Genomic DNA, 25,307 nt, shown 5'->3' on the forward strand with positions numbered 1-25,307 from the left:
CCGGGACAGGCTGGGGAGAGAGGACAGCAGGTTATAAGGATCCATCATGTTGTCCTCACTGTACCGGGACAGGCTGGGGAGAGAGGACAGCAGGTTATAGGGATCCATCATGTTGTCCTCACTGTACCGGGACAGGCTGGGGAGAGAGGACAGCAGGTTATAGGGATCCATCATGTTGTCCTCACTGTACTGGAACAGGCTGGGGAGAGAGGACAGGAGGTCACTGTACTGGGACAGGCTGGGGAGAGAGGACTGCAGGTTATAGGGATCCATCATGTTGTCCTCACTGTACCGGGACAGGCTGGGGAGAGAGGACAGCAGGGTATAGGGATCCATCATGTTGTCCTCACTGTACTGGGACAGGTTGGGGAGAGAGGACAGGAGGTCACTGTACTGGGACAGGCTGGGGAGAGAGGACAGCAGGTTATAGGGATCCATCATGTTGTCCTCACTGTACCGGGACAGGCTGGGGAGAGAGGACAGGAGATCACTGTACCGGGACAGGCTGGGGAGAGAGGACAGGAGGTCACTGTACTGGGACAGGCTGGGGAGAGAGGACAGGAGGTCACTGTACTGGGACAGGCTGGGGAGAGAGGACAGGAGGTCACTGTACTGGGACAGGCTGGGGAGAGAGGACAGGAGGTCACTGTACTGGGACAGGCTGGGGAGAGAGGACAGGAGGTCACTGTACTGGGACAGGCTGGGGAGAGAGGACAGGAGGTCACTGTACTGGGACAGGCTGGGGAGAGAGGACAGGAGGTCACTGTACTGGGACAGGCTGGGGAGAGAGGACAGGAGGTCACTGTACTGGGACAGGCTGGGGAGAGAGGACAGGAGGTCACTGTACTGGGACAGGCTGGGGAGAGAGGACAGGAGGTCACTGTACTGGGACAGGCTGGGGAGAGAGGACAGGAGGTCACTGTACTGGGACAGGCTGGGGAGAGAGGACAGGAGGTCACTGTACTGGGACAGGCTGGGGAGAGAGGACAGGAGGTCACTGTACTGGGACAGGCTGGGGAGAGAGGACAGGAGGTCACTGTACCGGGACAGGCTGGGGAGAGAGGACAGGAGGTCACTGTACCGGGACAGGCTGGGGAGAGAGGACAGGAGGTCACTGTACTGGGACAGGCTGGGGAGAGAGGACAGGAGGTCACTGTACTGGGACAGGCTGGGGAGAGAGGACAGGAGGTCACTGTACCGGGACAGGCTGGGGAGAGAGGACAGGAGGTCACTGTACCGGGACAGGCTGGGGAGAGAGGACAGGAGGTCACTGTACCGGGACAGGCTGGGGAGAGAGGACAGGAGGTCACTGTACTGGGACAGGCTGGGGAGAGAGGACAGGAGGTCACTGTACTGGGACAGGCTGGGGAGAGAGGACAGGAGGTCACTGTACTGGGACAGGCTGGGGAGAGAGGACAGGAGGTCACTGTACTGGGACAGGCTGGGGAGAGAGGACAGGAGGTCACTGTACTGGGACAGGCTGGGGAGAGAGGACAGGAGGTTATTGGGAAGGGTTAAACCTGAACACGCGCAAACACACACACACACACACACACACACACACACACACACACACACACACACACACACACACACACACACACACACACACACACACACACACACACACACACACACACACACACACACAATGGTTCATCTATAAAGCTCTCAGGCAGCTCATAACCTCTTTAGCCTGCTTGTCTTTCTATTCCACACCCCTTAATAAAGAATGCATTTGATTGGTGCTTTAAAGGGAGTTTCCACCATCATTTATTGCGTGAATGAGTTCACTCCCGGGGACAAAGGTAGACAGTTTGACCACAACCTCAGACCTCTGAGACATCCCCTGTCATGGTGTGTGTGAGTTATGGAGGTATGTGACAGAGAGAGCAGAGGATGAGACCTGGGGGATAGATAGGGTTAGGTGTGTTGGGGGTCATGTTAAATCACTTGGAACAAATGGACCAGCTCCAAACTGGATTTATGATGTGGTCTCTCGGGAACACTGAAACCTACCTCTCAAGTTACACTCCTCTCTCTCTCTCTCTCTCTCTCCCTCTCTCTCCCTCTCTCTCTGTCTCTCTCTCTCTCTGTCTCTCTCTCTCTCTCTCTCTAAACCTTCGTCCCCACAGAGTGGAGGGTTCAGTCATCAAAGCTAAGACTCAATTAGATCTGGCCTATGTGAGGTGTGTCTGTGTGGTGGTAGGAGCATTAGAAGTCAAGTCTGTAGCTTGGTCTGTGTGTGTGTGTGTGTGTGTGTGTGTGTGTGTGTGTGTGTGTGTGTGTGTGTGTGTGTGTGTGTGTGTGTGTGTGTGTGTGTATGTGTGTGTGTGTATGTGTGTGTTGTAGTAGTAGTAGTAGTAGCATTAGTAAAGGGTGATTCTGGCACGTCTGGTGTCCTTTAGGACCCAGGGGAGAACTGTAAGGACGGACAGACATAGAGCAGCCATTCATACCAGCCTGGGAAAACACACACACACACACACACACACACACACACACACACACACACACACACACACACACACACACCACTGGCTGGAGAAACCATGGAGGGAGGAAGGAGAAGTTTTGACTGGGTTTATGTAACCAGTGGCTAAGTCAGTGGCTGGAACTGCAGTCAGCGGTGGGATCACCACTAGTGTTACTCACTGGTTCAGATGGAGCTGTAGTAATGTTCAAGTAGCGTTGTAGTAGCGTTAGTACAGTGTTACTCACTGGTTCAGATGGAGCTGTAGTAATGTTCAAGTAGTGTTGTAGTAGCGTTAGTAAAGTGTTACTCACTGGTTCAGATGGAGCTGTAGTAATGTTCAAGTAGTGTTGTAGTAGCGTTAGTAAAGTGTTACTCACTGGTTCAGATGGAGCTGTAGTAATGTTCAAGTAGCGTTGTAGTAGCGTTAGTACAGTGTTACTCACTGGTTCAGATGGAGCTGTAGTAATGTTCAAGTAGCGTTGTAGTAGCGTTAGTACAGTGTTACTCACTGGTTCAGATGGAGCTGTAGTAATGTTCAAGTAGCGTTGTAGTAGCGTTAGTACAGTGTTACTCACTGGTTCAGATGGAGCTGTAGTAATGTTCAAGTAGTGTTGTAGTAGCGTTAGTACAGTGTTACTCACTGGTTCAGATGGAGCTGTAGTAATGTTCAAGTAGCGTTGTAGTAGCGTTAGTACAGTGTTACTCACTGGTTCAGATGGAGCTGTAGTAATGTTCAAGTAGCGTTGTAGTAGCGTTAGTACAGTGTTACTCACTGGTTCAGATGGAGCTGTAGTAATGTTCAAGCAGCGTTGTAGTAGCGTTAGTACAGTGTTACTCACTGGTTCAGATGGAGCTGTAGTAATGTTCAAGTAGCGTTGTAGTAGCGTTAGTACAGTGTTACTCACTGGTTCAGATGGAGCTGTAGTAATGTTCAAGTAGCGTTGTAGTAGCGTTAGTACAGTGTTACTCACTGGTTCAGATGGAGCTGTAGTAATGTTCAAGTAGCGTTGTAGTAGCGTTAGTACAGTGTTACTCACTGGTTCAGATGGAGCTGTAGTAATGTTCAAGTAGCGTTGTAGTAGCGTTAGTACAGTGTTACTCACTGGTTCAGATGGAGCTGTAGTAATGTTCAAGTAGCGTTGTAGTAGCGTTAGTACAGTGTTACTCACTGGTTGAGGAAGGCGAACAGGTATCTCATGATGATGAGAGTGTTGCTGGGCAGAGTCAGCAGAACCTTCCTGATGTGGACAGCCCTCTCCTGCAGGTTCTCCATTGCTGAAACAGTACACACACACAAAGGGTTAACACACACACACACATCGCACAATACACACACACACACACAGAGACAATATGAGGGAGGGAGAAAGAGAGAGAATTTGAGGGAGGGAGGGAGGGAGAAAGAGAGAGAGAATATGAGAGAGGGAGAAAGAGAGAGAGAGAAAGAGAGAGAGTGCAGGGAGAATATGAGGGCGGGAGAAAGAGAGAGTGAGAGAGAGAGAGAATATGAGAGAGGGAGAAAGAGAGAGCGAGAGAGAGAAAAAGAGAGAGAGCGCAGGGAGAGAGAGAGAGAGAGCAGGGAGAATATGAGGGATAGAGAGAGAGAGAGAGAAAGAGAGACAGTTAGTTATAGCAGGAACAGGAGACAGAAGGAAAGGGCCACAGCTGGACACAAACTGTGACAGACTTCCCCTGAAATACACAAACACACATTAACACACACACACACACACACCACTCTGGACAGTATATAGTAAGATAATGTAAAAGGCGTGGCTCTGGCGGAGACTCACAGACACAGGATATGATGTCATGGAAGACTTCCTTGGGGAAGAGGGCGTGGTCCAGTCCTCTGAAGTAGAGCTTTAGAACGCCAGCGATGGAGTCCATGTCATGATCATTCTGATCTCCTGCCAACGGGTCCTCACCTACAGATGGGGTGGGGGAAGAAAGACAGAGAGAATATGAAAGAGAGAAAGATCGGGTGGGGGAAGAAAGAAGCAGAATGATATGGGGGGGTAAAGGAATATTGTGTGAGATAAGCCGGTCTTTCTGTTTATGCTATGGCAGGTGCTGGGCTTTCTGGGTAGTGTAGTCTTACCTCTCTCAAAGGCGTTCTTGATGTCATTGACCTCCACCTGAGAGCCAGACACTCTGAAGATGCCCTCATGGTGCAGACCTGCAGACAGAGGGTGAAGCGATCGAGAGAGAGACAGGGGGAGAGAGAGAGAGGGGGAGAGAGAGAGAAGGGGGTAGAGAGAAGGGGGTAGAGAGAGAGAGAAGGGGGTAGATAGAGAGAGAAGGGGTAGAGAGAGAGAGAGGTAGAGAGAGAGAGAAGGGGGGTAGAGAGAGAGAGAGAGAGGTAGAGAGAGCGAGAGAGAGAAGGGGGTAGAGAGAGAGAGAAGGGGGTAGAGAGAGAGAGAAGGGGGTAGAGAGAGAGAAGGGGGGTAGAGAGAGAGAGAAGGGGGTAGAGAGAGAGAGAAGGGGGGTAGAGAGAGAGAGAAGGGGGTAGAGAGAGAGAGAAGGGGGTAGAGAGAGAAGAGGGGGCGAGAGAGAGAAGAGGGGGCGAGAGAGAGAAGAGGGGGCGAGAGAGAAGAGGGGCGAGAGAGAGAGAAGAGGGGGCGAGAGAGAGAGAAGAGGGGGCGAGAGAGAGAGAAGAGGGGGCAGAGAGAGAGAGAGAGAGAGAGAGAGAGAGAGAGAGAGAGAGAAAAGGGGGCAGAGAGAGAGAGAGAGAGAGCGAGAGAGAGAGGGGGGTAGAGAGAGAGAGAAGGGGGTAGAGAGAGAGAGAAGGGGGTAGAGAGAGAGAGAAGGGGGTAGAGAGAGAAGAGGGGGCGAGAGAGAGAAGAGGGGGCGGGAGAGAGAAGAGGGAGCGAGAGAGAGAGAGAGAGAAAAGGGGGCGAGAGAGAGAGAGCGAGAGAGAGAGGGGGGTAGAGAGAGAGAGAAGGGGGTAGAGAGAGAGAGAAGGGGGTAGAGAGAGAGAGGTAGAGAGAGAGAGAGAAGAGGGGGCGAGAGCGAGAGAGAGAGCGAGAGAGAGAGAGAGAGAGAGAGAAGAGGGGGCGAGAGAGAGAAGAGGGGCGAGAGAGAGAGAAGAGGGGCGAGAGCGAGAGAGAGCGAGAGAGAGAGAGAGCGAGAGAAGGGGGTAGAGAGAGAGAGAAGGGGGTAGAGAGAGAGAGAAGGGGGGTAGAGAGAGAGAGAAGGGGGTAGAGAGAGAGAGAGAGAGGTAGAGAGAGTGAGAGAGAAGGAGGTAGAGAGAGCGAGAGAGAGAAGGGGGTAGAGAGAGAGAGAAGGGGGTAGAGCGAGAGAGAGAGCGAGAGAGAGAAGGGGGTAGAGAGAGAGAAGGGGGTAGAGAGAGAGAGAGAGCGAGAGAGAGAAGGGGGTAGAGAGAGAGAGAAGGGGGTAGAGCGAGAGAGAGAGCGAGAGAGAGAAGGGGGTAGAGAGAGAGAGAGAGAGAAGGGGGTAGAGAGAGAGAAGGGGGTAGAGAGAGAGAAGGGGGTAGAGAGAGAGAAGGGGGAAGAGAGAGAAGAGAAGGGGGTAGAGAGAGAGAGAAGGGGGTAGAGAGAGAGAGAGAGGTAGAGAGAGAGAAGGGGGTAGAGAGAGAGAGAGAGAGAAGGGGGTAGAGAGAGAGAGAAGAGGGTAGAGAGAGAGAGAAGGGGGTAGAGAGAGAGAGAGCGAGAGAGAGAGGGGGTAGAGAGAGAGAGAAGAGGGTAGAGAGAGAGAGAAGAGGGTAGAGAGAGAGAGAAGGGGGTAGAGCGAGAGAGAGAGCGAGAGAGAGAGAGAGAGAGAGAGAAGAGAGAGAGAGAGAGAGAAGGGGGTAGAGAGAGAGAAGGGGGTAGAGAGAGAGAGAAGGGGGTAGAGAGAGAGAGAAGGGGGTAGAGAGAGAGAAGGGGGTAGAGAGAGAGAAGGGGGTAGAGAGAGAGAGAAGGGGGTAGAGAGAGAGAGAGAGAGGTAGAGAGAGAGAAGGGGGTAGAGAGAGAGAGAGAGAGAAGGGGGTAGAGAGAGAGAGAAGGGGGGTAGAGCGAGAGAGAGAGCGAGAGAGAGAAGGGGGTAGAGAGAGAGAGAAGGGGGTAGAGTGAGAGAGAGAGCGAGAGAGAGAAGGGGGTAGAGAGAGAGAGAGAGAGAAGGGGGTAGAGAGAGAGAAGGGGGTAGAGAGAGAGAGAAGGGGGTAGAGAGAGAGAGAAGAGGGTAGAGAGAGAGAGAAGGGGGGTAGAGAGAGAGAGAGCGAGAGAGAGAGGGGGGTAGAGAGAGAGAGAAGAGGGTAGAGAGAGAGAGAAGAGGGTAGAGAGAGAGAGAAGGGGGTAGAGCGAGAGAGAGAGCGAGAGAGAGAGAGAGAGAGAGAGAAGAGAGAGAGAGAGAGAGAGAAGGGGGTAGAGAGAGAGAAGGGGGTAGAGAGAGAGAGAAGGGGGTAGAGAGAGAGAGAAGGGGGTAGAGAGAGAGAAGGGGGTAGAGAGAGAGAGAAGGGGGTAGAGAGAGAGAGAGAGAAGGGGGTAGAGAGAGAGAGAAGGGGGTAGAGCGAGAGAGAGAGCGAGAGAGAGAGAGAGAGAGAGAGAGAGAGAAGAGAGAGAGAGAAGGGGGTAGAGAGAGAGAGAAGGGGGTAGAGAGAGAGAGAAGGGGGTAGAGCGAGAGAGAGAGCGAGAGAGAGAGAGAGAGAGAGAGAGAGAGAAGAGAGAGAGAGAAGGGGGTAGAGCGAGAGAGAGAGAGAGAGAGAGAGAGAGAGAGAGAGAGAGAGAGAGAGAGAGAGAGAGAGAGAAGAGAGAGAGAGAGAGAGAAGGGGGTAGAGAGAGAGAGAGAGAGAAGGGGGTAGAGAGAGAGAGAAGGGGGTAGAGAGAGAGAGGGGGGGTAGAGAGAGAGAAGGGGGGTAGAGAGAGATAGAAGGGGGTAGAGAGAGAGAAGGGGGGTAGAGAGAGAGAAGGGGGTAGAGAGAGAGAAGGGGGGTAGAGAGAGAGAGAGAAGGGGGTAGAGAGAGAGAAGGGGGGTAGAGAGAGAGAGAAGGGGGTAGAGAGAGAGAGGGGGGGGTAGAGAGAGAGAAGGGGGTAGAGAGAGATAGAAGGGGGTAGAGAGAGAGAAGGGGGTAGAGAGAGAGAGAAGGGGGTAGAGAGAGAGAGGGGGGTAGAGAGAGAGAAGGGGGTAGAGAGAGAGAAGGGGGTAGAGAGAGAGAAGGGGGTAGAGAGAGAGAAGGGGGTAGAGAGAGATAGAAGGGGGTAGAGAGATAGAAGGGGGTAGAGAGAGAGAAGGGGGTAGAGAGAGAGAAGAGGGGGCGAGAGCGAGAGGGGGCGAGAGCGAGAGAGAGCGAGAGAGCGAGAGAGAGAGAGAGAGAGAGAGGGGGGTGTTACTGATCTTCTAGACAACAGACAGACACAGGCCCTTCATTCTTCTGTTGTGTTTCAATCATTTATATTGCAAATTCACCATACTTAAGATTATTCTATTCAAAAAATTATTTTGCCTCTGCAAAGCCAACAACAAGAAAATCCATCCACACAGGCAGAGACACAGCCAATCCTTAGCCCAGGAAACAGAGACAGGGCGGCCTCACCATGGCGACTGATGAAGCGGATACAGCTCTCCACCATCAGAGGGATGACCTGGCCAGCCTCCTGAGAGAGGAGGAGAGAAGAGGAGGATTAGAGGAGCATAGAATACACGGCCCAGGTAACCAGTAGGGGGGAGGGGAAAGGGGGATGGAGAGGGAGAAGAGAGGATTCCCTGACCATTTCCCTCTGTAGGACAGCGGGGAGGAGGAGGGGAGAGAGGGATGGAGAGCATTCCCTGACCATTTCCCTCTGTAGGACAGCGGGGAGGAGGAGGGGAGAGAGGGATGGAGAGCATTCCCTGACCATTTCCCTCTGTAGGACAGCGGCGAGGAGGAGGGGAGAGAGGGATGGAGAGCATTCCCTGACCATTTCCCTCTGTAGGACAGCGGCGAGGAGGAGGGGAGAGAGGGATGGAGAGCATTCCCTGACCATTTCCCTCTGTAGGACAGCGGGGAGGAGGAGGGGAGAGAGGGATGGAGAGCAGTATGTACAGTAGCCAGTGTTGAGACAGAGTTCAGACAGGGAGAACATTATTTACACACGGATACAAGAGTCACATATCCAATTCGGCACACAGCACATAGAAAAGGATTCAGACCTGCTTGAACCACACACACATCAAGGAAGAAAAGACATCGGAGGGGGAAGCGCGGGAATACAGAAGCCAGCTGTTGCTAGGAGACAACTTTTTCCCTATTCCCTTTGTTTATGTTTTCCACAGATCACTATCTGACGAGGGCAGGGAATCTGGGAAACGTTCTCTGTGTGGTGTCTGTGTGTTGTCTGTGTGTGTGTGTGTGTGTGTGTGTGTGTGTGTGTGTGTGTGTGTGTGTGTGTGTGTGTGTGTGTGTGTGTGTTACATGTCTGTGTGTATCAGTGCGGTTGTACGCTGTTCAGAAGCTGCCTGCTGTTGGATCTCTGGACAGAGGTGTGACAGCAGAGGATCATAACAAGGCTCCCACTAGGGGCGCTAGCTACACTCACCACATGGTATAATAGACCTGTTTCAGATAGTGTAGTCTGTAGACCTAGCATAAGAAAGACGGGGCTGGAGCATAACACTACAGAGCAGTGGACAGTTTCTCCAGGTAAAAGGTTAAACCACACAGAGAGAGAGAGAGAGAGAGAGAGAGAGAGAGAGAGAGAGAGAGAGAGAGAGAGAGAGAGACGTACACATAGGAAACCACACTCTGAATGGAGAGAGAAATTACCTGATTCCGTAGTGCAGAGTTCCTCCTGTCACTGGAGAGGAGGAAGAGAGGGAAAGAGAGAGAGAAGGGGAGGGAGAGAGACACCAGAGAGAAAGAAAGAAAGACAGAAAGACAGAAAGAAAGAAAAGCATTGCTCTGTCATTACACCTCCAGAGAGAGATACTATTTATACACAACTCTGGAAATGATCTATGTGAACTCATGCACACAAACCACACACACACACACACACACACACACACACACACACACACACAGCAATATTAGAATGAGTATGTACCCATAAACACACCCTTGTAGCAGTCAAACAGACCTTAGAGCCTACTATTGAATCTTCTAATGGTACGTGTGTGTGTTTGTTTACCACACCTACCTGGCAAGGCAACAGTCAGTCTTCTGACCTAAAGCAGGGAAGACACAGGAAGAGGGGGAGGGGAGAGAGAGAGCGCAGAGAGAATAGGAGGGAGGGAGAGAGAGCACAGAGAGAGAGAGAGAGAGAGAGAGAAAGAGAGACAGTTAGTTATAGCAGGAACAGGAGACAGAAGGAAAGGGCCACAGCTGGACACAAACTGTGACAGACTTCCCCTGAAATACACAAACACACATTAACACACACGCTAACACACACGCTAACACAAACGCTTACATGCACACACTTCTCAGTGATTGTCCTGTGTGGCTCTCGCTACACACATCCCAGAGGATCTCCCTCCCCAACCTACAGTTACATCCACAGATGGGCCTGCAGTGCAACACACACATCCTATCCCCCACTGCCCATCCTGCTCCCCAGTGTGGCCCTTCCTGTGTCTCTGGGGCCTCTCTGGGGCCTGCTCCGGCCTACACCTCCCAGTGACATCCTCAGTTACAAACATGCAGTGGACTGTGTATGTGACTGTGTGTGACTCACTCTCTCCCAGGGTCTTCTGGATCAAGTCATGTTTGGCCTCCAGTTTGGTGATCAGGTTCCGCCCCTCCAGAAACTCCTTCAGTTTCTACAACATACAGAGACAGAGAGAAGTTAGCTACTGTGCACAATGATTGAGTGTGTATCATCATGACATCACTGACCCCGCCTTAGGGAGCGGATGTGTGTGTGTCACCATAACACATCTCTGCTCTGTGATTGGTCCTCACTGACTCTTCCTGAATGTGTCCCCATAACACATCTCTGCTCTGTGATTGGTCCTCACTGACCTTTCCTGAATGTGTCCCCATAACACATCTCTGCTCTGTGATTGGTCCTCACTGACCCTTCCTGAATGTGTCCCCATAACACATCTCTGCTCTGTGATTGGTCCTCACCGTGAAGTAGAACTGCTCCGTTTCCTGTTGATTGGCCCGTCTCTTGGCCAGGCTGGGTTTGCTGAGGAATGATTGGCTCATGGTGGACTTGACCGACTCCATGGAGTTGCTGTGGTGGAAACACTCGCTGACCTCATAGTCCTCCACGGTGACCATGTCCTGGATGGTTGACAGAGTGGCCTCCATAGTCTTCTTCACCTAGAGAGAGAGAGAGAGAGAGAGGGGGGAGAAAAATAGAGAGAGGGGGGAGAGAAAGAGAGGGAGGGGAGGAGAAAGGGAGGGGGAGAGGGGGAGAGGAGGAGAGAGGGGGTTGAGCGAGAGAGAGAGGGGAGAGGGGGTGAGAGAGAGAGCGAGCGAGAGAGAGAGATAGAATGATGGTGTCAAACTCTGTCAACAGCAGTGGGTGAAATCAATTGTGGGTGTAATATGTGTGAGTGGGCAGACATAGATGACTAACAACTGTCAGGGGGGTGAGGGGATTAAATGTTGGAGTGATGAGGTGAGAAATGGGGGGTGAGGGGGTTAAATGTTGGAGTGATGAGGTGAGAGATGAGGGGGTTAAATGATGGAGTGATGAGGTGAGAGATGGGGGGTGAGGGGGTTAAATGTTGGAGTGATGAGGTGAGAGATGGGGGGTGAGGGGGTTAAATGTTGGTGTGATGAGGTGAGAGATGGGGGTGAGGGAGTTAGATTTTGGAGTGATGAGATGAGAGATTGAGGGTGAGGGGGTTAAATGTTGGAGTGAGGACGTGAGAGATAGGGGTGAGGGGTTAAATATTGGAGTGATGAGTTGAGAGATGGGGATGAGGGGGTTAAATGTTGGAGTGAGGACATGAGAGATTGGGGTGATGGGGTTAAATGTTGGAGTGATGAGGTGAGAGATGGGGGTGAGGAGGTTAAATGTTGGAATGATGCGGTGAGGGTGAGGGGGTTAGATGTTGGAGTGACGAGGTGAGAGATGGGGGGTGAGGGGTGTAAATGTTGGAGTGATGAGGTGAGAGATGGGGGTGAGGAGGTTAAATGTTGGAATGATGCGGTGAGGGTGAGGGGGTTAGATGTTGGAGTGATGAGGTGAGAGATGGGGGGTGAGGGGGTTAAATGTTGGAGTGATGAGGTGAGAAATGGGGGTGAGGGGATTAAATGTTGGAGTGATGAGGTGAGAGATGGGGTAAGGGGGTTAAATGTTGGAATGATGCGGTGAGGGTGAGGGGGTTAGATGTTGGAGTGATGAGGTGAGATATGGGGGTGAGGGGGTTAAATGTTGGAGTGATGAGGTGAGAGATGGGGGTGAGGGGATTAAATGTTGGAGTGATGAGGTGAGAGGAGTGCAGGTCTCACCTCCTCATTCTCAATCTTGAGGGTGGAGAGACGGGACTGCAGCTGCTGACACCTCTGGAGTAACTCCCCTTCTAACGGCTGCTGGGCACATACTACCCCCATCTAGAGAGAGACACAGACAATATGTTTACAGCTGAGATCCACATACTACCCCCATCTAGAGAGAGACACAGACAATATGTTTACAGCTGAGATCCACATACTACCCCCATCTAGAGAGAGACACAGACAATATGTTTACAGCTGAGATCCACATACTACCCCCATCTAGAGAGAGAGAGACAGACAATATGTTTACAGCTGAGATCCACATACTACCCCCATCTAGAGAGAGAGACACAGACAATATGTTTACAGCTGAGATCCACATACTACCCCCATCTAGAGAGAGACACAGACAATATGTTTACAGCTGAGATCCACATACTACCCCCATCTAGAGAGAGAGACAGACAATATGTTTACAGCTGAGATCCACATACTACCCTCATCTAGAGAGAGAGACAGACAATATGTTTACAGCTGAGATCCACACACTACCCCCATCTAGAGAGAGAGAGACACAGACAATATGTTTACAGCTGAGATCCACATACTACCACCATCTAGAGAGAGAGATACAGACAATATGTTTACAGCTGAGATCCACATACTACCCCCATCTAGAGAGAGAGACACAGACAATATGTTTACAGCTGAGATCCACATACTACCCCCATCTAGAGAGAGAGATACAGACAATATGTTTACAGCTGAGATCACATACTACCCCCATCTAGAGAGAGAGACAGACAATATGTTTACAGCTGAGATCCACATACTACCCCCATCTAGAGAGAGAGATACAGACAATATGTTTACAGCTGAGATCCACATACTACCCCCATCTAGAGAGAGAGATACAGACAATATGTTTACAGCTGAGATCCACATACTACCCCCATCTAGAGAGAGAGATACAGACAATATGTTTACAGCTGAGATCCACATACTACCCCCATCTAGAGAGAGACACAGACAATATGTTTACAGCTGAGATCCACATACTACCCCCATCTAGAGAGAGAGACAGACAATATGTTTACAGCTGAGATCCACATACTACCACCATCTAGAGAGAGAGAGATACAGACAATATGTTTACAGCTGAGATCCACATACTACCCCCATCTAGAGAGAGAGACAGACAATATGTTTACAGCTGAGATCCACATACTACCCCCATCTAGAGAGAGAGACACAGACAATATGTTTACAGCTGAGATCCACATACTACCCCCATCTAGAGAGAGACACAGACAATATGTTTACAGCTGAGATCCACATACTACCCCCATCTAGAGAGAGAGACAGACAATATGTTTACAGCTGAGATCCACATACTACCCCCATCTAGAGAGAGAGAGACACACAGACAATATGTTTACAGCTGAGATCCACATACTACCCCCATCTAGAGAGAGAGACACAGACAATATGTTTACAGCTGAGATCCACATACTACCCCCATCTAGAGAGAGACACAGACAATATGTTTACAGCTGAGATCCACATACTACCCCCATCTAGAGAGAGAGATACAGACAATATGTTTACAGCTGAGATCCACATACTACCCCCATCTAGAGAGAGAGAGACACACAGACAATATGTTTACAGCTGAGATCCACAAACTACCCCCATCTAGAGAGAGAGATACAGACAATATGTTTAAAGCTGAGATCCACATACTACCCCCATCTAGAGAGAGACACAGACAATATGTTTACAGCTGAGATCCACATACTACCCCCATCTAGAGAGAGAGATACAGACAATATGTTTACAGCTGAGATCTACATACTACCCCCATCTAGAGAGAGAGACAGACAATATGTTTACAGCTGAGATCCACATACTACCCCCATCTAGATAGAGAGACACAGACAATATGTTTACAGCTGAGATCCACATACTACCCCCATCTAGAGAGAGAGAGACAGACAATATGTTTACAGCTGAGATCCACATACTACCCCCATCTAGAGAGAGAGACACAGACAATATGTTTACAGCTGAGATCCACATACTACCCCCATCTAGAGAGAGACACAGACAATATGTTTACAGCTGAGATCCACATACTACCCCCATCTAGAGAGAGAGACAGACAATATGTTTACAGCTGAGATCCACATACTACCCTCATCTAGAGAGAGAGACAGACAATATGTTTACAGCTGAGATCCACACACTACCCCCATCTAGAGAGAGAGAGACACAGACAATATGTTTACAGCTGAGATCCACATACTACCACCATCTAGAGAGAGAGATACAGACAATATGTTTACAGCTGAGATCCACATACTACCCCCATCTAGAGAGAGAGACACAGACAATATGTTTACAGCTGAGATCCACATACTACCCCCATCTAGAGAGAGAGATACAGACAATATGTTTACAGCTGAGATCACATACTACCCCCATCTAGAGAGAGAGACAGACAATATGTTTACAGCTGAGATCCACATACTACCCCCATCTAGAGAGAGAGATACAGACAATATGTTTACAGCTGAGATCCACATACTACCCCCATCTAGAGAGAGAGATACAGACAATATGTTTACAGCTGAGATCCACATACTACCCCCATCTAGAGAGAGAGATACAGACAATATGTTTACAGCTGAGATCCACATACTACCCCCATCTAGAGAGAGACACAGACAATATGTTTACAGCTGAGATCCACATACTACCCCCATCTAGAGAGAGAGACAGACAATATGTTTACAGCTGAGATCCACATACTACCACCATCTAGAGAGAGAGAGATACAGACAATATGTTTACAGCTGAGATCCACATACTACCCCCATCTAGAGAGAGAGACAGACAATATGTTTACAGCTGAGATCCACATACTACCCCCATCTAGAGAGAGAGACACAGACAATATGTTTACAGCTGAGATCCACATACTACCCCCATCTAGAGAGAGACACAGACAATATGTTTACAGCTGAGATCCACATACTACCCCCATCTAGAGAGAGAGACAGACAATATGTTTACAGCTGAGATCCACATACTACCCCCATCTAGAGAGAGAGAGACACACAGACAATATGTTTACAGCTGAGATCCACATACTACCCCCATCTAGAGAGAGAGACACAGACAATATGTTTACAGCTGAGATCCACATACTACCCCCATCTAGAGAGAGACACAGACAATATGTTTACAGCTGAGATCCACATACTACCCCCATCTAGAGAGAGAGATACAGACAATATGTTTACAGCTGAGATCCACATACTACCCCCATCTAGAGAGAGAGAGACACACAGACAATATGTTTACAGCTGAGATCCACAAACTACCCCCATCTAGAGAGAGAGATACAGACAATATGTTTAAAGCTGAGATCCACATACTACCCCCATCTAGAGAGAGACACAGACAATATGTTTACAGCTGAGATCCACATACTACCCCCATCTAGAGAGAGAGAGATACAGACAATATGTTTACAGCTGAGATCTACATACTACCCCCATCTAGAGAGAGAGACAGACAATATGTTTACAGCTGAGATCCACATACTACCCCCATCTAGATAGAGAGACACAGACAATATGTTTACAGCTGAGATCCACATACTACCCCCATCTAGAGAGAGAGACACAGACAATATGTTTACAGCTGAGATCCACATACTACCCCCATCTAGAGAGAGAGAGATACAGACAATATGTTTACAGCTGAGATCCACATACTACCCCCATCTAGAGAGAGAGATACAGACAATATGTTTACAGCTGAGATCCACATACTACCCCCATCTAGAGAGAGAGATACAGACAATATGTTTACAGCTGAGATCACATACTACCCCCATCTAGAGAGAGAGATACAGACAATATGTTTACAGCTGAGATCCACATACTACCCCCATCTAGAGAGAGAGATACAGACAATATGTTTACAGCTGAGATCCACATACTACCCCCATCTAGAGAGAGACACAGACAATATGTTTACAGCTGAGATCCACATACTACCCCCATCTAGAGAGAGAGATACAGACAATATGTTTACAGCTGAGATCCACATACTACCCCCATCTAGAGAGAGACACAGACAATATGTTTACAGCTGAGATCCACATACTACCCCCATCTAGAGAGAGAGACAGACAATATGTTTACAGCTGAGATCCACATACTACCCCCATCTAGAGAGAGAGACAGACAATATGTTTACAGCTGAGATCCACATACTACCCCCATCTAGAGAGAGAGACAGACAATATGTTTACAGCTGAGATCCACATACTACCCCCATCTAGAGAGAGAGAGAGATGGACAGAGAGAGAACAACAAACACCATTGTAAATACAACCCCCATTTAACCATTTGCACATCGTTAAAACACGGCATATATACATAATATGACATTTGAAATGTCTTTATTCTTTTGGAACTGTCATGTATACTCCCTCTCCTGCCTCTAGGTCATCAGGCTGCTGATTATCCCACACACCTGTCACCATCGTCAAGCCCACCAGCACCTCATGACACCTTCCTGGACTCCATCACCCCCTTGAGTATCTTCCCTATCTGTCACTCCCCTTGGGTCTTTCCTCAGGTGTTATTGACTCTGTTTCATGTCGGTGTGTTGTTTGTGTTAATTGTTTTGTTTATTTATTAAAACACTCACTCCCTGAACTTGCTTCCCGACTCTCAGCTCACTCGTTACAGGAACTTCTGTGATTGTAATGTTTACTGGTCATTTTTATTGTTTCTTTCACTTTTGTTTATTATCTACTTCACTTGCTTTGGAAATGTTAACATATGTTTCCCATGCCAATAAAGCCCCTTCAATTGAAATTGAAAATTCAACATACCAATTAAGATCTGGCTAAAAATACTTGAATCAGTTGCCCTTTATGGTTGTGAGATCTGGAGTCCGCTCACCAACCAATAATTCACAAAATGGGACAAACACCAAATTGAGACTCTGCATGCAGAATTCTGCAAAAATATCCCCCGTGTAAAACGTAAAACACCAAATAATGCATGCAGAGCAGAATTAGGTCGAGACCCGCTAATTATCAAAATCCAGAAAAGAGCCGTTAAATTCTACAACCACCTAAAAGGAAGCGATTCCCAAACCTTCCATAACAAAGCCATCACCTACAGAGAGATGAACCTGGAGAAGAGTCCCCTAAGCAAGCTGGTCCTGGGGCTCTGTTCACAAACACAAACACACCCCACAGAGCCCCAGGACAACAACACAATTAGACCCAACCAAATCATGAGAAAACAAAAATAGAATTACTTGACACATTGGAAAGAATTAACAAAAAAACTGAGCAAACTAGAATGCTATTTGGCCCTAAACAGAGAGGTCATAGTGGCAGAATACCTGACCACTGTGACTGACCCAAACTTAAGGAAAGCTTTGACTACGTACAGACTCAGTGAGCATAGCCTTGCTATTGAGAAAGGCCGCCGTAGGCAGACCTGGCTCTCAAGAGAAGACATGCTATGTGCACACTGCCCACAAAATGAGGTGGAAACTGAGCTGCACTTCCTAACCTCCTGCCCAATGTAAGACCATATTAGAGACACATATTTCCTCAGAATACACAGATCCACAAAGAATTTGAAAACAAATCCGATTTTGATAAACTCTCATATCTACTGGGTGAAATACCACAGTGTGCCATCACAGCAGCAAGATGTATGACCTGCTGCCACAAGAAAAGGCCAACCAGTGAAGAACAAACACCATTGAAAATACAACCCATATTTATTTTCCCTTTTGTACTTTAACCATTTGTACATGGTTATAACACTGTATATAGACATAATATGACATTTGTAATGTCTTTATTCTTTTGGAACTTCTGGGAGTGTAATGTTTCCTGTTCATTTTTATTGTTTCTTTCACTTTTGTTTATTATCTACTTCACTTGCTTTGGCAATGTTAATATATGTTTCCCATGACAATAAAGCCCCTTGAACTGAATTGAATTGAGAGAGATAGATAGATAGATAGATAGATAGATAGATAGATAGATAGATAGATAGATAGATAGATAGATAGATAGATAGATAGATAGATAGATAGATAGATAGGGATAGAGAGAGGGAGGGAGAGAGGGAGGGAGAGGGGGAGAGATATATATAGAGGGATAGAGAGATGGACATAGACTCTATGTAAACTGGAAAACATATATCCTGAGGCTGCATTTATTGTAGCCGGGGATTTTAACAAGGCTAATCTGAAAACAAGGCTCCCCAAATTCTATCAGCATATCGATTGTGAAACCAGGGCTGGTAAAACCCTGGATCATTGTTATTCTAACTTCCGCGACGCATATAAGGCCTTCCCCCGCCCTCCCTTCGGAAAAGCTGACCACGACTCCATTTTGTTGCTCCTAGCCTATAGACAGAAACTAAAACAGGAAGCTCCCGCCCTCAGGTCTGTTCAACGCTGGTCCGACCAATCGGATTCCACGCTTCAAGATTGCTTCGATCACGTGGACTGGGATATGTTCCGCATTGCGTCGAACAACACCATTGACGAATACGCTGATTCGGTGTGCGAGTTCATTAACAAGTGCATCGGTGATGTTGTACCCACAGCGTTTATTAAGACATTCCCCAACCAGAAACCGTGGATTGATGGCAGCATTCACGCAAAACTGAACGTGCGAACCACTGCTTTTAATCAGGGAAAGGTGACCGGAAACATGACCGAATACAAACAGTGTAGCTATTCCCTCCGCAAGGCAATCAAACAAGCTAAGCGTCAGTACAGAGACAAAGTGGAGTCGCAATTCAACGGCTCAGACACGAGAGGTATGTGGCAGGGTCTACAGTCAATCACGGACTACAAAAGAAAAACCAGCCCCGTCGCGGACCATGATGCCTTGCTCCCAGACAGACTGAACAACTTTTTTGCTCGCTTTGAGGACAATACAATGCCACTGACACGGCCCGCTACCAAAACCTGCGGGCTCTCCTTCACTGTAGCCAACGTGAGTAAAACATTTAAACGTGTTAACCCTCGCAAGGCTGCCGGCCCAGACGGCATCCCCAGCCGCATCCTCAGAGCATGCGCAGACCAGCTGGCTGGTGTGTTTACGGACATATTCAATAAATTCTTATCCCAGTCTGCTGTCCCCTCATGCTTCAAGAGGGCCACCATTGTTCTTGTTCCCAAGAAAGCTAAGGTAACTGAGCTAAATGACTACCGCCCCGTAGCAATCACTTCTGTCATCATGAAGTGCTTTGAGAGACTAGTCAAGGATCATATCATCTCCACCCTACCTGACACCCTAGACCCAGTCCAATTTGCTTTCCGTCACAATAGGTCCACAGACGATGCAATCGCCATCACACTGCACACTGCCCTATCCCATCTGGACAAGAGGAATACCTATGTAAGAATTCTGTTCATCGATTACAGCTCAGCATTTAACACCATAGTACCCTCCAAACTCGTCATTAAGCTCGAGACCCTGGGTCTCGACCCCGCCCTGTGCAACTGGGTCCTGGACTTCCTGACGGGCCGCCCCCAGGTGGTGAGGGTAGGTAACAACATCTCCACCCCGCTGATCCTCAACACTGGGTCCCCACAAGGGTGCGTTCTCAGCCCTCTCCTGTACTCCCTGTTCACCCATGACTGCGTGGCCATGCACGCCTCCAACTCAATCATCAAGTTTGCAGACGACACTACAGTGGTAGGCTTGATTACCAACAACGACGAGACGGCCTACAGGGAGGAGGTGAGGGCACTCGGAGTGTGGTGTCAGGAAAATAACCTCTCACTCAATGTCAACAAAACAAAGGAGATGATCATGGACTTCAGGAAACAGCAGAGGGAGCAGCACCCTATCCACATTGACGGGACAGTAGTGGAGAAGGTGGAAAGTTTTAAGTTCCTCGGCGTACACATCACGGACAAACTGAAATGATCCACCCACACAGACAGCGTGGTGAAGAAGGCGCAGCAGCGCCTCTTCAACCTCAGGAGGCTGAAGAAATTTGGCTTGTCACCAAAAACACTCACAAACTTTTACAGATGCACAATCGAGAGCATCCTGTCGGGCTGTATCACCGCCTGGTACGCCAGCTACTCCGCCCATAACCGGAAGGCTCTCCAGAGGGTAGTGAGGTCTGTACAACGCATCACCGGGGGCAAACTACCTGCCCTCCAGGACACCTACACCACCCGATGTCACAGGAAGGCCAAAAAGATCATCAAGGACAACAACCACCCGAGTCACTGCCTGTTCACCCCGCTACCATCCAGAAGGCGAGGTCAGTTCAGGTGCATCAAAGCGGGGACTGAGAGACTGAAAAACAGCTTCTATCTCAAGGCCATCAGACTGCTAAACAGCCATCATTAACATTGAGTGGCTGCTGCCAACATACTGACTCAACTCCACCCACTTTAATAATGGTAAAATTGATGTATTCAATTTATCACTAGCCACTTTATATTATATAATGTTTACTTACCCTACATTACTCATCTCTTATATATATACTGTACGCTATACCATCTACTGCATCTTGCCATCTGATGTAATTAAATGTATCACTAGCCACTTTAAACAATGCCACTTCATGTAATGTTTTCATACCCTACATTACTCATCTCATATGGATATACAGGGGCGGAAATCCCGGGGGACACACGACCCCCCCATCCTGGGAAAAATATGATTTGTCCCCCCCCAATATATCACTGAAACATAACTATGTAATTTAAATAATATTAATAATACGCAATGAAAGCAATTGTGCTGATTATAGACACTTAATAGCGAGTTTTTAAGTTTCAAAAGACTGCGACCCCCCCACCCTTTGCCTCACAATGGTTTGATCCACTGCCAGTTCCTTAGCTTGCTAGGTAACAGAGAGGTCGTATCTACTGTCTGAAAGGCACTCAATGCACGTAACTGACGTGAGGTTAATCCAGTCAATCGCGCACACACACTAGCTGAATATGCAGAGCTAGCGCACAAATATTAACTATTAAGCTAGCTAGTACCTATTCCATTTATGTGGCGTCGTCAAAGATGGAATCTTTGCTATCGTCAATTTATTCCAAGATCAGCATGCAGATGATGTAAGTTAGTGCTTCAAAGTCCCTGTGATAAGGTTAGCGATAAACTGAAATCCAAACTGAACAGAACTACACTCTCTTCTACCATTGTCTTAAATATATTTAATGGTCTCGTTGCAAAAGCTAAATTGTCGCAAGGGAACTTTTATTTATTTATTTTATTTCACCTTTATTTAACCCGGGTAGCAAAGATTATAGCAAACACCACTGAAACTGAATTGGTGCTCGCTAGCTTTGCAAATTCAGCTATTGTTGGAAGCCAGCCAATATGAAACAAACTATTAAAATTACAAAAGGTTACAGCATATGTTGTGTAAATGGTGAACTCATACAGCTGTCAACTCTTGTCATTTTAATCCGTTTCACATTTGCTAGCTACCTTTTAGATCGAAGCCCAAATAGAATGATTGAAGATGATAGAAGCCCATCTCCTACTGTAAATAACCTACACACTGTGTGTGTGTGTAGCCAGCCAGCCAGGTAGAAAAATGGCAGAAAAATAAAAGACGGACATCAGAGTATTTTTCAATACACCAAAACGCATAGTAAGAACCCTAGTAGCCTAATATCTCAAAGACTAGTTGATAAAATGGTCATAAGAAAGAAATGAAATTCTAATGGAAATGTTTCACAATGATGTCATTAGGCAGAGCAGGCAACAGATGGCACACAGACAGCAGAGTTGGGGACAGATATGCAGGGACAGACTGGCAGAGACAGGGAGTCTCAGGTAAGTTTGTTGAGTCTTTGTTTGGCAACATTATGAAAGGTTCTCCATTTTTTTGACTTGTAAAATAGGAACATAATTGGAAAATGCCATGGATACCCCCACTCTAAACTTAAACTGGTGACTTTACTAAGATTTGTTAAAGGCAATGGTTTTGCTGTTGTGATTAGTTGTGTAGTTTTGGGTACCGGTAGTTAGGAGTACGGCAAACACCTTATTTCTTTGGTTCCTCAATATACATTTACCATATTACAATGTAGGCTATGTGTTACAGCACTACTTTTAGTGTCCCCCTCAGGAATTGCTCTTGAGAAAATTTCATGTAATTGTCCCCTCCAAAGTTGATATCAGATTTTCGCCCCTGTGTATATACTGTACTCTATACCATCTACTGCATATTGCCTCTGCCGTTTGGCCATCACTCATTTATATATTTTTATGTACATATTCGTATTCATTCCTTTACACTTGTGTGTATAAGGTAGTTGTTGTGAAATTGTTAGGTTATATTACTTGTTAGAATTAATGCATGGTCGGAACTAGATGCACAAACATTTCGCTACACTTGCATTAACACCTGCTAACCATGTGTATGTGACCAATAAATTTGATTTGATTTGATTTGAGAGGGAGGGAGAGAGAGAGATGGACAGAGAGAGGGAGAGAGAGATAGAGGGATAGAGATGGACAGAGAGAGAGATAGAGGGACAGAGAGAGCTAGAGATAGATAGAGGGATAGAGAGAGGGCGAGAGAAAGAGATAGATAGACACACAATTGATTTAAGCTCACAGACACACACACACACACACACACACACACACACACACACACACACACACACACAGACACACACTTACTAACCCCCCGTACCGTGTCTCCCATGTGTGACTGGAAGTCGAAGCGCATGGGGGGACAGAAGACGTTGTTGTAGGTCTCCATCAGTCTCTGCTTGTCCCCGTTGGGCTCCAGGCTCTCTGCTGCCCCCTCCAGGCCCTCCAGCCCACTGTGTTTAGACGCCTCCACGTTCATCTCGGCTGACAGGTAGGTCCGCAACGCACGGTGGAGACTGGCATGGTAGCCCAGGTCACAGCACTAACAGAGGGAGGGAGGGGGGAAGAGGGGAGAGAAAGAGAGAGAGAGAGTGGGTTGTTTAATTCAAAGAGATGCTTACAAAGGCATGGTTAAAATCAACGCAATACGTCTTAGGCAATGAGATATTCCCATATTCCCATGGACGTCATACTACAGTACATGCTACAGTATATACTACAGTACATGCTACAGTACATGCTACAGTACATACTACAGTACATACTACAGTACATGCTAGAGTACATGTTACAGTACATACTACAGTACATACTACAGTACATGCTACAGTACATGCTACAGTACATACTACAGTACATACTACGGTACATGCTACAGTACATACTACAGTACATGCTACAGTACATACTACAGTACATGCTACACCATCATTAATGAGAGTGAAGGTATGCTACATGCTAACCCTTCAGACAGAATGAGTGAAGGTATGCTACATGCTAACCCTTCAGACAGAATGAGTGAAGGTATGCTACATGCTAACCCTTCAGACAGAATGAGTGAAGGTATGCTACATGCTAACCCTTCAGACAGAATGAGTGAAGGAGCATTAGAAGTACTTCATCAATCATCATCATTCCTGTTCATAAAGCCAAAGGCTAACCCACAGTCTCTCAGTCTATAGTAGAGGGCAGACTACAGTAATGAGACCAGAGGGGAGAGGAGGAGGAAACAGAAGACGAGGAGAGTCCTGACAGTGGTCCTTGTTAAGGGTCAGGGGAGAGAGGGAGGAAGAGAAGGATGAGGGAGGAAGGTGTAGAGAGGGAGAGTCCTGACAGTGGTCCTTGTTAAGGGTCAGGGGAGAGAGGGAGGAAGAGAAGGATGAGGGAGGAGGGTGTAGAGAGGGAGAGTCCTGACAGTGGTCCTTGTTAAGGGTCAGGGGAGAGAGGGAGGAAGAGAAGGATGAGGGAGGAGGGTGTAGAGAGGGAGAGTCCTGACAGTGGTCCTTGTTAAGGGTCAGGGGAGAGAGGGAGGAAGAGAAGGATGAGGGAGGAGGGTGTAGAGAGGGAGAGTCCTGTCAGTGGTCCTTGTTAAGGGTCAGGGGAGAGAGGGAGGAAGAGAAGGATGAGGGAGGAAGGTGTAGAGAGGGAGAGTCCTGTCAGTGGTCCTTGTTAAGGGTCAGGGGAGAGAGGGAGGAAGAGAAGGATGAGGGAGGAGGGTGTAGAGAGGGAGAGTCCTGTCAGTGTGAAAGAAGGGATGAGGGGGAGTAAGGATGATGGGGGATGAGGGGAGAGCCCTGCTCTGCTTGTAGTAGGCCTTGTTAAGTTGAGTTAAGGCTGACAGGTCTACGTGCTGCAGGGAGAGGTGGTGGGGTGAGATGGATGTGGGACTACATAATCAGTTGTTCTCTGGCCCCAGAAAGACTGCTGGAGTATGTATTTATTTTTACCATGTCCAACAGGTTGTGTGTGTGTGTGTGTGTGTGTGTGTGTGTGTGTGTGTGTGTGTGTGTGTGTGTGTGTGTGTGTGTGTGTGTGTGTGTGTGTGTGTGTGTGTGTGTGTGTGTGTGTGTGTGTGTGTGTGTGTACTCACGTCGATGATATCAGACAGGTCGTGGATGTAGTATTTGAAGACACAGCTGTTCGTAGCCTCCAGAGCCAGCAGGTACTCATTCCTCGCCTTGATTGCTTTCAGCTTGTTCTCTGTGTACTTAGCCTGCCTCTGAGAGGGACACAGAGAGAGAGAGGGAGGGTGAAAGAGAACGAGAGAGAGAGGGGGAGAACGAGAGAGAGACAGAGAGAAAGAACGAGAGAGGGAGAGTGAGAGGAGAGAGGGAGAAAGACAGGACATAAAGAGGAGATAGAGGGAGAAAGAGAGAGGGAGTGAGAGGAGAAAGAGGGAGAAAGAGAGAGGAAGAGAGAGAGGGGGAGTGAGAGTGGGAAAGAGAGATAACAGGATTGAGAGAGAACATGGTCTATACTGGTAGATAATCGTAAGGCCAGTGGTAGGGTCTTGTCTCTCTGACAGAGCCCCCACTGTAGTAGAACATGGCTAGAGCTTTAAGCCAGTTACAACCTCATACATCATTCATGAACAACACACACATGCAGGCATACACATGCAGGTACAGTTGAAGTTGGAAGTTAACATACACTTAGGTTGGAGTCATTAAAACTCATTTTTCAACCGCTCCACAAATTTCTTGTTAACAATCTATAGTTTTGGCAAGCCGGTTAGGACATCTACTTTGAGCATGACACGAGTAATTTTACCAACAACTGTTTACAGACAGATTATTTCACTTATGATTCACTGTATCACAATTCCAGTGGGTCAGGAGTTTACATACACTAAGTTGACTGTGCCTTTAAACAGCTTGGAAAATTCCAGAAAATGATGTCATGGCTTTAGAAGCTTCTGATAGGCTAATTGACATCATTTGAGTCAATTGGAGGTGTACCTGTGGATGTATTTCAAGGCCTACCTTCAAACTCATTGCCTCTTTGCTTGACATCATGGGGAAATCAAAAGA

The 25,307-nt window shown here is 47.9% G+C and overlaps 1 protein-coding gene across 3 annotated transcripts in view; it reads right to left on the reverse strand.

Moving 5' to 3' along the window:
* Window positions 1-25,307, reverse strand: part of LOC106565713 (SLIT-ROBO Rho GTPase-activating protein 2) — a 206,072-nt gene that overhangs the window by 30,417 nt on the left and 150,348 nt on the right. For 2 of the 3 annotated variants that reach the window (XM_045691853.1, XM_045691851.1), the window contains exons 7-17: window positions 24,368-24,496; window positions 22,589-22,819; window positions 11,862-11,963; window positions 10,524-10,721; window positions 10,129-10,213; window positions 9,592-9,619; window positions 9,219-9,249; window positions 8,010-8,070; window positions 4,578-4,655; window positions 4,270-4,404; window positions 3,646-3,751 (exon numbers count right to left, since the gene is read on the reverse strand). In XM_045691853.1, coding sequence (XP_045547809.1) covers window positions 3,646-3,751; window positions 4,270-4,404; window positions 4,578-4,655; window positions 8,010-8,070; window positions 9,219-9,249; window positions 9,592-9,619; window positions 10,129-10,213; window positions 10,524-10,721; window positions 11,862-11,963; window positions 22,589-22,819; window positions 24,368-24,496 — 1,184 coding nt within the window. The remainder of the gene's footprint in view (window positions 1-3,645; window positions 3,752-4,269; window positions 4,405-4,577; window positions 4,656-8,009; window positions 8,071-9,218; window positions 9,250-9,591; window positions 9,620-10,128; window positions 10,214-10,523; window positions 10,722-11,861; window positions 11,964-22,588; window positions 22,820-24,367; window positions 24,497-25,307) is intronic. The other variant, XM_045691852.1, reaches the window with a different exon arrangement.

Source organism: Salmo salar, chromosome ssa12 (genome assembly GCF_905237065.1).
Source record: "Salmo salar chromosome ssa12, Ssal_v3.1, whole genome shotgun sequence".
In the NCBI taxonomy this organism is placed as follows: domain Eukaryota; kingdom Metazoa; phylum Chordata; class Actinopteri; order Salmoniformes; family Salmonidae; genus Salmo; species Salmo salar.